Below are 12,238 nucleotides of genomic sequence, written 5' to 3' on the forward strand. Positions count from 1 at the left end.
CTTTATTTCTGAAATAACGTTTAGACACTGTGTTTCGCTTCTCCCAATTTACTCGCACATTACAAAATTTACACGTTAAAATATTAATCTCAGATACATAAAGACCCTCACTAGCAAATTCTTCAGCCCTGGAATGAAGTGTAGCTGTCGACAGTCGACTCATCTTTACAACTGAATATTGGAAAAAGTTCCTGAAATGGCAACACCCTTGGCTTTACTATAACACCTGCAAACAAATCCAACCTTTCAGATGGACAGTACTTTTTTCCCCTCTGCCAAGTAGTGTCAATGACCGGGTTCGAAAGTAAGGGTGATCTCTTAATATCCTTTTGAATGTGTGTTTTTTCCAATTCTAGCTTGCAGCTTGTAAAAAGAAGGGTGGATGTTATGTTCACAAGTTAAAGGTTGTTGTTGGTAAACTGTCCGGAGATAGGTTTGAACCTCACAAGTGACACCAATACGGTATCACTCATGAGGCATCTAAGCCAGGAGACAATGGGTTAGAGTGGCCCGTTCCTTGCATAGGTCTACATCACTGACTAGATGCATATTACACTAATCAATAGAGCCCAGATGTTTGGCAAAATGCCTTTTTTTAATGGGTGGAAGTAAATAATTATTTTCATAGATATAAATGTGATTTGGGGTAAATCAAAGTGATGGGGCCAAGTTTTATTGTGCCTTTTAAGATGTTTCTTACTATAGTCCCGTCGCTCTAATTTCCGGCAGCCAATCACGTTGCAGGTCGGCTACATTTAAACGTGTGCGTCTTGTGATTCGCTGATGGAGACGTCATTCATTTCTTAAGGCTCGATAAATACTTAATATAATCGCTCGCCATTTTGGCTCTTTCATTGGCGTTCGCAGAAAGCACACGAAGACGTTATTTGCCGCTCAATTATTTGCTGAATTACAGAGCGTTTGATGTATTATCATAGGAGCTACGACATGATAATGTTTAACGGTGTGGCAAATAGATCCCTCGTATGGTAGCTCGGCAATGAAAGAACAAAAATGGCGAACGATACTACCTACCTAGACTTTATAGAGCCTTCACTTCCTAAGACGTAAGCAAAGAGGAGGAGTCACGCCGGGAATAACAGCGTCGCGACTATAATTCAATAATAAATTCCTTTTTTGTCATTTTAAATCAATATTTCTTGTTTATTTGCAATTTTCTAATTAATTATAATGTAATGTGTATGAAATTTAAATATATTATGAAACAATGACTAACTTTACTAACAACAGTAAATAAAAGTAATTTATTTCGGTGCTTAATCTGCTAATAATCGTGCTTTATTACTGTTGGTGTAATATGAATAATGATCGACAATCCACAGTTGTAAATATATCATGTCTTTACGGTACCAACAGTCATAATTTTAAATATTAACGATGAAAGAGTAATGGAACGGAGAAAAATTCTCTCCGGCGCCGGGATTTGAACCCGGGTTTTCAGCTCTACGTGCTGATGCTTTATCCACTAAGCCACACCGGATACAACTCCGACGCCGGTTAGAATCGCCTCAGATTAAGCTCCAACTCTTGGGTTCCCTCTAGTGGCCGCCCTCTGCACTACGTCATAGATGTCTATGAACGCAGGACCGAAGTCCACACATGTGCTGAGGTGCACTCGATATGAGTGACTAGTTGGCCGGGATCCGACGGAATAAGCGCCGTCTTAAATCACGAAGTTGGAGCTTAATCTGAGACGATTCTAACCGGCGTAGGAGTTGTATCCGGTATGGCTTAGTGGATAAAGCATCAGCACGTAGAGCTGAAAACCCGGGTTCAAATCCCGGCGCCGGAGAGAATTTTTCTCCGTTCCATTACTCTTTCATCGTATGATGACGCAGAATATCTGCATGAAAATATCATATGTACTTCGGTACATTATAATAATATATATGATATGCGTAAATCACTTCGTGATTTAAGACGGCGCTTATTCCGTCGGATCCCGGCCAACTAGTCACTCATATCGAGTGCACCTCAGCACATGTGTGGACTTCGGTCCTGCGTTCATAGACATCTATGACGTAGTGCAGAGGGCGGCCACTAGAGGGAACCCAAGAGTTAGAGCTTAATCTGAGACGATTCTAACCGGCGTCGGAGTTGTATCCGGTGTGGCTTAGTGGATAAAGCATCAGCACGTAGAGCTGAAAACCCGGGTTCAAATCCCGGCGCCGGAGAGAATTTTTCTCCGTTCCATTACTCTTTCATCGTATGATGACGCAGAATATCTGCATGGAAATATCATATGTACTTCGGTACATTATAATAATTTAAATATTAAGCCCGTACTCATAGAAGTTGTCACGTAGCATTTTCAATTGTTTTCTTTCGTATTTTGTAGGAGAAAGAAATTTGAGTGAGGAACAGTCAGTTATTGTCGGGTGACAGAAGGTTTAAGATCGGTTAGCTAGAATACCTAAATTTAATAAACCATTGAAAAGTAAACTTCATGCTTACGTTAGTGAATTTGGTGCCCATATGATTTCAACCAACGGCACAATTTTGTTATGTAAGGTTTGTGAAAAGACGGTTTATCACGAAAAAAAGTTTATAAGTCAACATGTGTCAACACTCAACTATGAAGTAAAGTGAGTTACGTTGATATAATTTAAATTTATTTTTAAAATTTATAATGCCTTTTTCAAAATTTATTGTGCCTTTTTTTAAGTTTTTATTGCTTTCTTGCCTCCTATTTTAACTGATATGAATGCCTAAACATCCGGGCTCCATTAATCAGATATGAGATCATCCAATGTTTAAAAAAAGATAAGTTATTATTTAAATGCGATTTTTTAAATAAATTTCGCAATTCTCAAATTCAACTATTTGTAGCTTTTATCAGTAATGCGAAAATCTGTGGTCTCAAGTAATCAGAAATGATAACATTGATAATGTGCAGTCATTAATCACTCTTTTCTGTCAAAAATTAAACCTTTTGGTTGTATCGGCTTCAGAATTCCTCGTCTTTTCCTTGATCTTCAAAACTGTGTTTCTCCCGTTGCTTACGAGATTATACAAGCTGGCGCATAGCACGATCGAGAGTAGGTCTCTGAGAGTCATGACAATTTCTGCCGCTAGGTTCGCCTCTCTGTGCTAAGAAATGATGAATAGTCCCATTACTAAGCGTTGTGTACCGTGAAAATAGTTTGAGTAATTGTGCATTTTGATCGAGTACGAAAATTATAAATATGCCAAGCATATTACAGTCTTATTTGAGATTTATTGATGTCTTGTTAAATATCAGTATGCAGATTTTCAGCGTCATTTAATGGAATTTACAATTTTGTTTCCCGAAAGTCTGAATTTGTTGAATTAAAAATGTTGCTTCCAAACTACATTGTTCATATGGTTAATTTACTTTGGCAAGTTGATTGTTTTCAGTTCCGTGTTTTTCCTTCAGATTTCGTTCCCTCTAATTTGTTATAATTGCTCAAAGTTAACTACCGGTTTCTGCTACTTTCAGACATTATTATTATTATTATTATTATTATTATTATTATTATTATTATTATTATTATTATTATTATCATCATCATCATCATCATCATCAAAATCAAATTAATATAGTTCTTAGCTTGTCTTGCCTTAAGGCAATCAGTAGCGTTATTCGAGGAAAAGAGTATTCTCTTTAATCAACGATTTGTAGCTTTTATCGGTAAGGGTACGTACACGTTGGAGCGACGATAAACGATAATAGAAGCAGCGATTCTATATCAGAGAGAATTGAAGCGTGCATTGTCATTGAGGGGTGCATATTGTAGTAACGTTTAAAGCGAAGATACACGATAAAAGCGACGAAAATGAAAAGTTCCATTTTCTTCGCTCTTGTCGTTCATATGATCTCTGATTAAGATAATATTAATCTGTATAATTACCGGTGGTTATCAATATATCCGAATATTAATCGATTTATTATTATTTCGGCGTATTAAATTAATTATTGTAGATATTGGCAAATTGATCAGTTGTGTATGTATTCGTCGTATGTTATGTGATCACAAGAACCAATCACAACACAACGAATTTATACTATTTTTGGGATGAGAAACGGGTTTAATTTTGTACGTATTTAAGTTATACAGGGACATCATTTTATTTTTACTAACATTTTTAATATTATCCTGGCTATAACTTTGGATCAACGCCGTTTGCTACCCTCTTTCACGACTGGAGTTCGATGATACTGGCGTAATGTATAAACAAATCACTTTACTAGGTATAGGAGGGAAGAAAAGTAGTTCAACCATTTACGTAAACTAGGAAATATCACGATTTTGAGTTCGATCATTTTCATTAGGTTTTTGTTTAATCAAAATACAGTACAGTATTAACAATGAGTGTTTTTACTCACGAACTGAGCTGTCCATGCGGACATATTCATTATGCAGTGTATATTATACTGTCTACAGCACATTAGCGTACAATATAGAGAATGAAGTTAAATTGAAAAATAATCATAATATGGATATTTAAACACATTTTTGAAAATAGTGACCGTTCATTTCGATACAGGCTTCAGTTCTTTTGGGTATTTTATCGCACTATAGACTATTATACGTAATTCCAATTACCAGGTTCGTACTTCGTATCAGTAACTCATGTTGAAATAATTCTGTACCTACTCTATAAAAGAGACATTACGTACTGTAAATTCAATCTTCACTTCTGCCCGATCCGAAAAGATAAAATTACTCAGACATACTATCTACTGCCCGTCCAAGTGGTTACATCGCAGCGTCGTAGAAAGGGAGGAAATCACGTGACAGTTAATTACGTAACGAGGCCCTTTTATGTAAGTTATTTTAAACAATTGTATGGGTATAACATTACGTAAACGTCCAATTCCTAACAGAAATTAATGTTCTCAGAAAAGAGCTAAGACAGCCCAGCCACTAGCTGGCGAATAAAAGCTGGTGGGGGAAACCGGGATGCGACGTAGGCAAATGGACGACAGTACCTGTGCGAAAATGATTCAATATTGAAAGCTCTTTCGTCACTGGAAAACGCGAACATATTTTTGGAACGTACTGTTTACTATGACCGTAAGGCTACTATGACCGTATATGCGGTCTTGGATCTGTGTGGAGGACGGTTGAACTTCATTAGTAGAAGGGGTGGGAGTGAAGTACATTCAAAAACTCAGGTACAATAAAAATTGAAGTAAAAATAAAATGATGTCCCTGTATTAACCTTGAACCTAGCAGCTGATATTTCCTATATATCTTATTTCATTAAGTGGATGCATAGAATATCTTCTACTGATAAAACAAAATGTTCGCTTCCCGCGACCTCGTTGCTCCGATATGAACACTTGATTCTTTGATAATACCAAAGCGTCGCTAGCTCATTTCTTTTATCGTTTATCGTTGCTCCAACGTGTACGTACCCTAATGCGAAAATCTACGGTTTCTCCTGTGAGTGAGTGGCGAGGAGCTATTTGGAAATGACAGGCGAGGTTCATTATTTTTAATCGATCTTTCATGTTTGTTATTTTCAATAGTTTGAATGCGTTATATAATCTTAAAATCACGAGATGCACGGCTTAACTTGTTGCAGTGTCCACCCACACCTTGTGAGTTTACATAATCTGCTGCTTCGTGCTGACATCTAAATTTACACGCTGCTGCATTCAGATTATGACAATCGCTGACTGCTGACACTCGGTGAAAAGCCTTCACGTCGTGTACACGGAAGCACGCGCATGCGTGTTGGGCGGCAGATGCGTAGGTCCGTCGCGACGCTTCATTCGTTTGCTGTGGGCAGTTGACGATGTGCTCTCTTGCTGTGCGGTCGATCGTATCATCCGGCGCGGTGAGACAGAGGTACGAGACGAACCAACGACGACTCGAATGTGACCCACAAGAGGATATGTGCACCTATTCTTCCAGCTGCGTGTGGCGTGGGGAGTCTTATCTTTAAACTGATAAGGCAGTGAGTGTTCTCGAACTTTGAAGTTTTTTTCAGTTATTTTGTGTGATGAAATTGCGAGAATTTGGCATCTGAGACTCCTCAAGAATGAAGTTTGTGTTTAATAATCTTCTATTATAGTTGAAAGAAATTATTTTGTTTTTTCGGTGGACTTCTTTCACTCGATCATCGTAGGAAAATAATATTTGTATACCTTAAACAGCTGAAAATTCGGATTATGTTTTCTTACGTTACCGGAGAAAGTTGAAAAAAGAAGCATCTGCCTCTTTCTTCACCTTTCAACCGCGTGATTATAGTGAGCGTAAGATATACCAAGTAGTCGAGACAACTGAAAAAAGGAATTTATATTTTAGTTTAAAATATCTGGAACAGTTGCAGAAAGAAAGTGCTTTCCTTGGAAGTGTTAGCGTAGTTGAACTAAATTTCTGTCATTCAAATACTTAAGGTAGTTGAGCGGATTTGTGTTTTCATTGTAGTATGTAAGACAGTCGAAGAGGAAAATTAGTGTTGTCATTATAGGCCTACGTTCTTGAGGCAGCTGTAGAACAAACAAGTTATTTTACATACAAACATCTAGACACTTGGAGAACAGAAGTTGCTTCATCTAGGAACATCTAGCACAGTTGAACACAATTTTATGTCATTGAAATACCTGCGACAGTAGAAAGAGTTCTGTATTTCCATAGTAATATTAAGATAGGTGAATTAATTCGTGTTGCCATTACAATATCTAAGATAAATGAAGATAGAAATGTTTGTTTGCATAGAAACAACAGAGAAAATTAATAACCAGAAACTGAATCAATTGTGTTTTCATTGAAATATTTGATGAGACAATTGAAAGCAAATTATTTCTGTAAAAATATCTGACAGTTGAAGAATTAAATTGACGTGTCTTCAGGAATAGCCTAACCAATCTCTTGCAGAAAGAAACTAGTGTTTCTTCTAGAAGACACAAGGAGCTGAAGCCGCAATTTTGTCGTATTTTCTGAACCTTGTGATGCAGTGGACGCAGAATATAGGACTCTGTCGAGTATTTAAGGCGTATTTGGTGTTCGCCTTCTCGTGTGATTGAATATACGATCCTGGCCAGTGATTTTTAATAGTGGAATTCGGAAATTTTAATTGGTGAATCGACATCTAACAGGAATTCAACTGTGGCGGACACACCAGAAGACAAAATGGACGATGATATATGTAAGTTTTTATATTGTTACAGTAATTTCATCTATTTTCCTTTACCTTTCTTCTTTTGTGTTCTGCTAATTGATGTTCTTATTCTCCTTTTTCTTGCTATTCATTACAGCTTTGAGATTTTGCTCCGTTACTTAAACGATTTCATTTCAAAGGGGCAGAGATTTGATTCTGGCAGGAGATTCTTGTGAACATCGCGCCACTAGGCAGGATTTCGGGATGTTGGTAAACTTCTCGTAACAATAATCATTGCAATAATTTAACCGGGATTCCCCATCGCGTAAAAACAAAAGTTGGAGTTAGAGGCACGCCTTGACACTGCTTCTTGAAAGTAGAAACACGAGAAGGAGAATTGAGGTCTAACTTTACAAACACTTTCCTCACATTCGCAATTGGTCTGTCAACTGGAAAATGAAATCTCACATCCTCTACAATCTTATGTCAGACATGGATAGATAGATAAGTGCATTTATTGATGCATGATAAATTATACAAACTCATGTACACAAGATCCTTCGCACGAGCTCATACGGCAATTCGTGCTGTAACTATGTACAGTTTGAATCTTCAAAGAAAACAAAAATAATACTACTAATAATAAAATAGTAAAACAACAGTTATTATTATTATTATTATTACCGTTATCATTAATTATCACAATTACAACTAATCTAACTTCTAACCAAATTTCACAAAAATAATAAAAATAAAATAAATGTAAGACATGAAAAGAGAGAGAAAAAAAAACACAGTGAAACATATATAAACAATTCAATTCCTTATTGAGACTGCACGAAATAATCCAACTAATAAATGTAAAGGTAATACACAAAAAAAAGAAAAACATAGGCTACACACGCGATAAAATACAAGTAGAAAAAAAAGACACAATAAATACAAAAATAACATTATCCACTAATTACTTCATCATTCCAACACTAATTAATAACTCTTTCCCTTATTTTCTCTGCTCCCTCCCCCTCGCCCAGTTCCACCCTCAACTGTCGAACTTTCGCCATAAATTTTCCCACACTGTCACAAAATTTAACGTTATTTAACTGTTGCCAAGTGCCCCCTGCTAGATGTAATGAAGGACTCTGGCAGGAATAGTTTCCTCAGAGCTTCTGTGGCTTCACACTCCGATAAAATATGGTGTGATGTCTCGCCTTTACCGCAAAGAGGACATATTCTCGCCCCCTCTTCGTTGACGGTTTTAAGTACCCTCCAGGCTCCTAGACGAAACCAGATTAAACCCAGTCTACCTTCTTTGCTACCTCCATAGAGATATAGTTCGGCCCCCAATTTGTTTTGATCATCGATTGGATCTCCAGAGCAACCTTATCTCTACATTCCCCTTCTGTTATTTGCCTGTCTATATCCTTCAGGCGTTTCTTGACTTTCCGCCAGACATTTCGCTTGTTCCTGCAATCTTCCCCGATTATAAATCCCATGCCTATTTCCTCCAATCCTCTGCGTAATCTACCAACCCAGGTTACTTGGTCTCTCCTCTCGAGTTGCTCCCTATAACTATGTCAGACATGGGCGGGGCACGTAACGTGAATATTTTTGTTTACCGTTTGGTTTTCAAGAATTTTCCTGCTTTTACCATGTATATAGTCGCATCAGTTATTTTTCACACCAAAAGGTTCTTTCAAACTTTCTTACGGCTTTTAAGGAACCCGGAGGTTCATTGCCGCCCTCACATAAGCCCGCCATCGGTCCTTATCTTGAGCAAGATTAGTCCAGTCTCTACCATCATATCCCACCTCCCTCAAATCCATTTTAATATTAATCATCCCATCTACGTCTCGGCCTCCCCAAAGGTCTTATTCCCTCTTTCAAACAGCAAACAAACAAAATAGTAGAATAGTTTGTCTATTGCTTCACATGCAAGAAGCTATTTTTTTTTTTTTGGGTCGTCAGTATCCATATTCCAAAAATTAATTTCGCCACATGCTTTCTTTTGAGTCTGTAGTTTCATATATTGAAATCCATACGTTACTGTGTTTAGTGTTTTCTCTAATATCATCAGTACACGTAGCACAAAAATTTTTAAACAACTTATACGAAATGTTTAATTGAGTTTTGAGTATATTGGCACAAAAATTCACGCAGTTTCTTGTTGCTCGGTTCATATGGAGAGTTATTGGCAGGCTCCGTATACCAGCTACCTATACACTGGAATGAAGTTGCCCGATTCGAAGAATGTGACGTCACAGCGCAGGTACAGGTACGTTCGTATACAAAATAGTTACGCATCCTCTGCCCTCTTCCTCTAGAAAGTCAAAATCGGGACACAGTTATAAGGAGTAGTATTGTATTATTTAAATAACTGCATCTTTGTGGCTGATTGAAAGTTCATTGAAGAGGTAAAACGCCTTAGGTAAGACCTCAAGCGTTGCAGGGCATAGTTGAGGATATTTAAACTAACATTTTTACTGTATATAGCCTATGTACAATATTACATATAAGTTGTGTAAAATAAACGCAAAAGTGACAAAAACAATGCACTGAAAGATATTGCAATACCAAAAGGCACAGAAAGTGTGTTGAACGTAATCCAAAAGAACCAGTACCACCAAAATTTGAAAATTATGAAGATATTAACTCGACGTCTAACATGGATTTGTGTAGCCTACCGTGATGTTCAGTGTCAACATCCCATTTCATTCATTCATTTAGTGTTCTGCCCAAGGGCAGGTCTTTCACTGCAAACCAAGCTTTCCCCAGTCTTGCCTTCCTCTTTGTCTCCTCATAAGATTAATATATTATCTTAATGTCGTCTATCATCTGATTTCTTCTGCCCCGAACTCTTCTCCCGTTCACCATTCCTTCCAGTGCATCCTTCAGTAGGCAGTTTCTTCTCAGTGATCCAACCAATTCCGTTTCTCCTTCCTGGTCAGTTTCAGCATCATTCTTTTTTCACCCACTCTTTCCAGCACGACTTCATTTCTTATTCTGTCTGTCCACTTCACACCTCCCATTCTTCTCCAAATCCACATTTCAAATGCTTCTATTCGTTTCTCTTCACTTCGCCGTAATGTCAACGTTTCTGCTCCAGACAATGCCACACTCTCCAAACAAAGCAATTCACTAGTCTCTTCCTTAGTTCTTTTTCCAGAGGTCCGCATCCCAATTATTAAATTAAATAATCTACATTTTAGGGAATTTGTAGACAAGTACATAGAAAATTAATGGGTTTTCAGTGATCAGCGACGTGCAATATCCTAATGAAACACGAAAAAATATCAGACAATAGGAATATCTTGTACTGCATTATACACCAATAACGTCATGTGCCATTGAAAGAATTTATTTTAATATAAAATCATTTCAAGCGACATCCGCATATGTTCAAGTTCAGTAACTTATGAATGCACATTATTATTCACTGCAAAGATCACGACGAAAATGAACATCACGGCTCAAGCATGTGTTTACTAGCTTCAAAATGTCGGGAGTTGTCTGTACTCCACGAACACGCAGCCTCGACCTGTTTGTTTATATCCTTATCCGTTACATTATCTGTGTTCGGCGTACTACTGGGTGTTCATTTCAAAGTGTGTCATGACGTCACTGTTGATGAGTCAGCGATTTGAAGCAAGTTTCGGCTTTTATGCCAGAGAAGTCGCCTATTAATCAAGGCGTTCAATCTGAACTTGAGAACGTGTACGGTATAACTTGAACGTCGTAGCAACAGATGGCGGTCTGTACTGTCTGTGTGCTACCATAACCTCTTTCGAACTGTTTTGCGAGGCGAAATCGTACGCAGTATATTTGTTATCATCGTTTGCGTACGGTAACATTCCACAAAATAAATCAAATGCTCCGTGTCCATGTTGACCGTCGAAGTTAATGTCAACAAATACGTAAGTAATCGTCTTAACCCTCTCCCCATATCTCGACAGTAAGAAAAAAAACTCACCTCGAAGCAGTTCACACTCCTGCCACTACCGGCGTCACCGTACGAATCGTTAAGTACTCTTCAGAATGAACGCCGTACTTGCTAGGCAACTTCTCTGCCTCTTAGGTTATACACCTCTGAGGAAGTGTAGGAAGATTGAATTCTCTAGGCTCATCGACTAGCCACATGACGGCATATAGCGAGCCATGACACACTTTGAACTGAACACCCAGTATATACCCAATGTGTCTTTAACTTCAGTCTTTAAGTAGCTGGAATACGTAGCCTAGTTATAGGTATATTAAAATTCCTCACACATGTCTATAAAGTTCGTGTTTTTTTAGTGGTTTTCGTTCTGTGACATTTCATCCTGTTGCACTGCTTCAAGAGCACGCTTTTGTTTGTTTTAATTGGCGTGTTGTGTGAACTGAATGTCTTCTTGCATGAAGCTAAAGTACTGTAAAATTTTCAAAGAAAAATATTCTCGTTATAGGCCATTCGTTTTCTCGTGAAATCAAATGCAGGCGTGCTCCGTGCTTATAGTAAGTACCTCACGGTGAGGATAATTTAGCTAACTGAAAGTGGAAACACACAAATAGGGAGGGAAGCTTCTCAGTCCACTTTCTCCTTCCCCTTACGCGCAGGTAGGTTCACGAGATAATGAATGATTTATACTGCAGGATACAATTTTATTACTTTCTCCATGTATACTAATTTGCTTTTGCCTCTTGAAGTCTTGACTGTGCGCTGTATACATCTAACTTCAAACCGGTGCCTATGTGATTCGTTACCGAGACCTGCTAGTAAAGACTGTTTCACAATAAACCGGGAACGGAAAGGGCAACGATAACGGAAATAATGTTAAAATAAATGCATTTAAATGTGAGCATTCATAATAGTTAATTGTGAATGCTCACATTTAAATGCATTTATTTTAACATTTCCGTTCTCGTTCTCGTTGTCGTTTCTGTTCCCGGTTTATTGTGAACCAGCCTTAACAAATCAGCCATATTCCTGGTCGTGACTCATGACATCCACTGCAAAAGATCGAAGGAAAACGTAAAACGTTCTCTCCCGGTCGGGGCAAGTTACTGGTTGAGGTTTGTTTCGGGGTTTTCCCTCAACCCATTACGAGCAAATGCTGGGTAACTATCGGTGCTGGACCCCGGACTTATTTCACAGGCATTATCACTT

The 12,238-nt window shown here is 38.0% G+C and overlaps 1 protein-coding gene across 10 annotated transcripts in view; it reads left to right on the forward strand.

Annotated features, from left to right (window-relative positions):
* Dys (Dystrophin) overlaps window positions 1-12,238 on the forward strand; it is a 2,834,509-nt gene that overhangs the window by 76,669 nt on the left and 2,745,602 nt on the right. Inside the window, exons 1-2 of one of the 10 annotated variants that reach the window (XM_069839231.1) lie at window positions 5,773-5,949; window positions 6,431-7,143. The exons of 8 other annotated variants lie outside the window; for them this stretch is intronic. In XM_069839231.1, the coding sequence (XP_069695332.1) occupies window positions 7,128-7,143 (16 nt within the window). In that variant the 5' untranslated portion in view covers window positions 5,773-5,949; window positions 6,431-7,127. Of the gene's footprint in view, window positions 1-5,772; window positions 7,144-12,238 lie in introns of those variants that run through there. One more of the 10 variants, XM_069839230.1, reaches the window with a different exon arrangement.

The sequence above is a fragment of the Periplaneta americana genome, chromosome 11 (genome assembly GCF_040183065.1).
Source record: "Periplaneta americana isolate PAMFEO1 chromosome 11, P.americana_PAMFEO1_priV1, whole genome shotgun sequence".
Lineage (NCBI taxonomy): Eukaryota > Metazoa > Arthropoda > Insecta > Blattodea > Blattidae > Periplaneta > Periplaneta americana.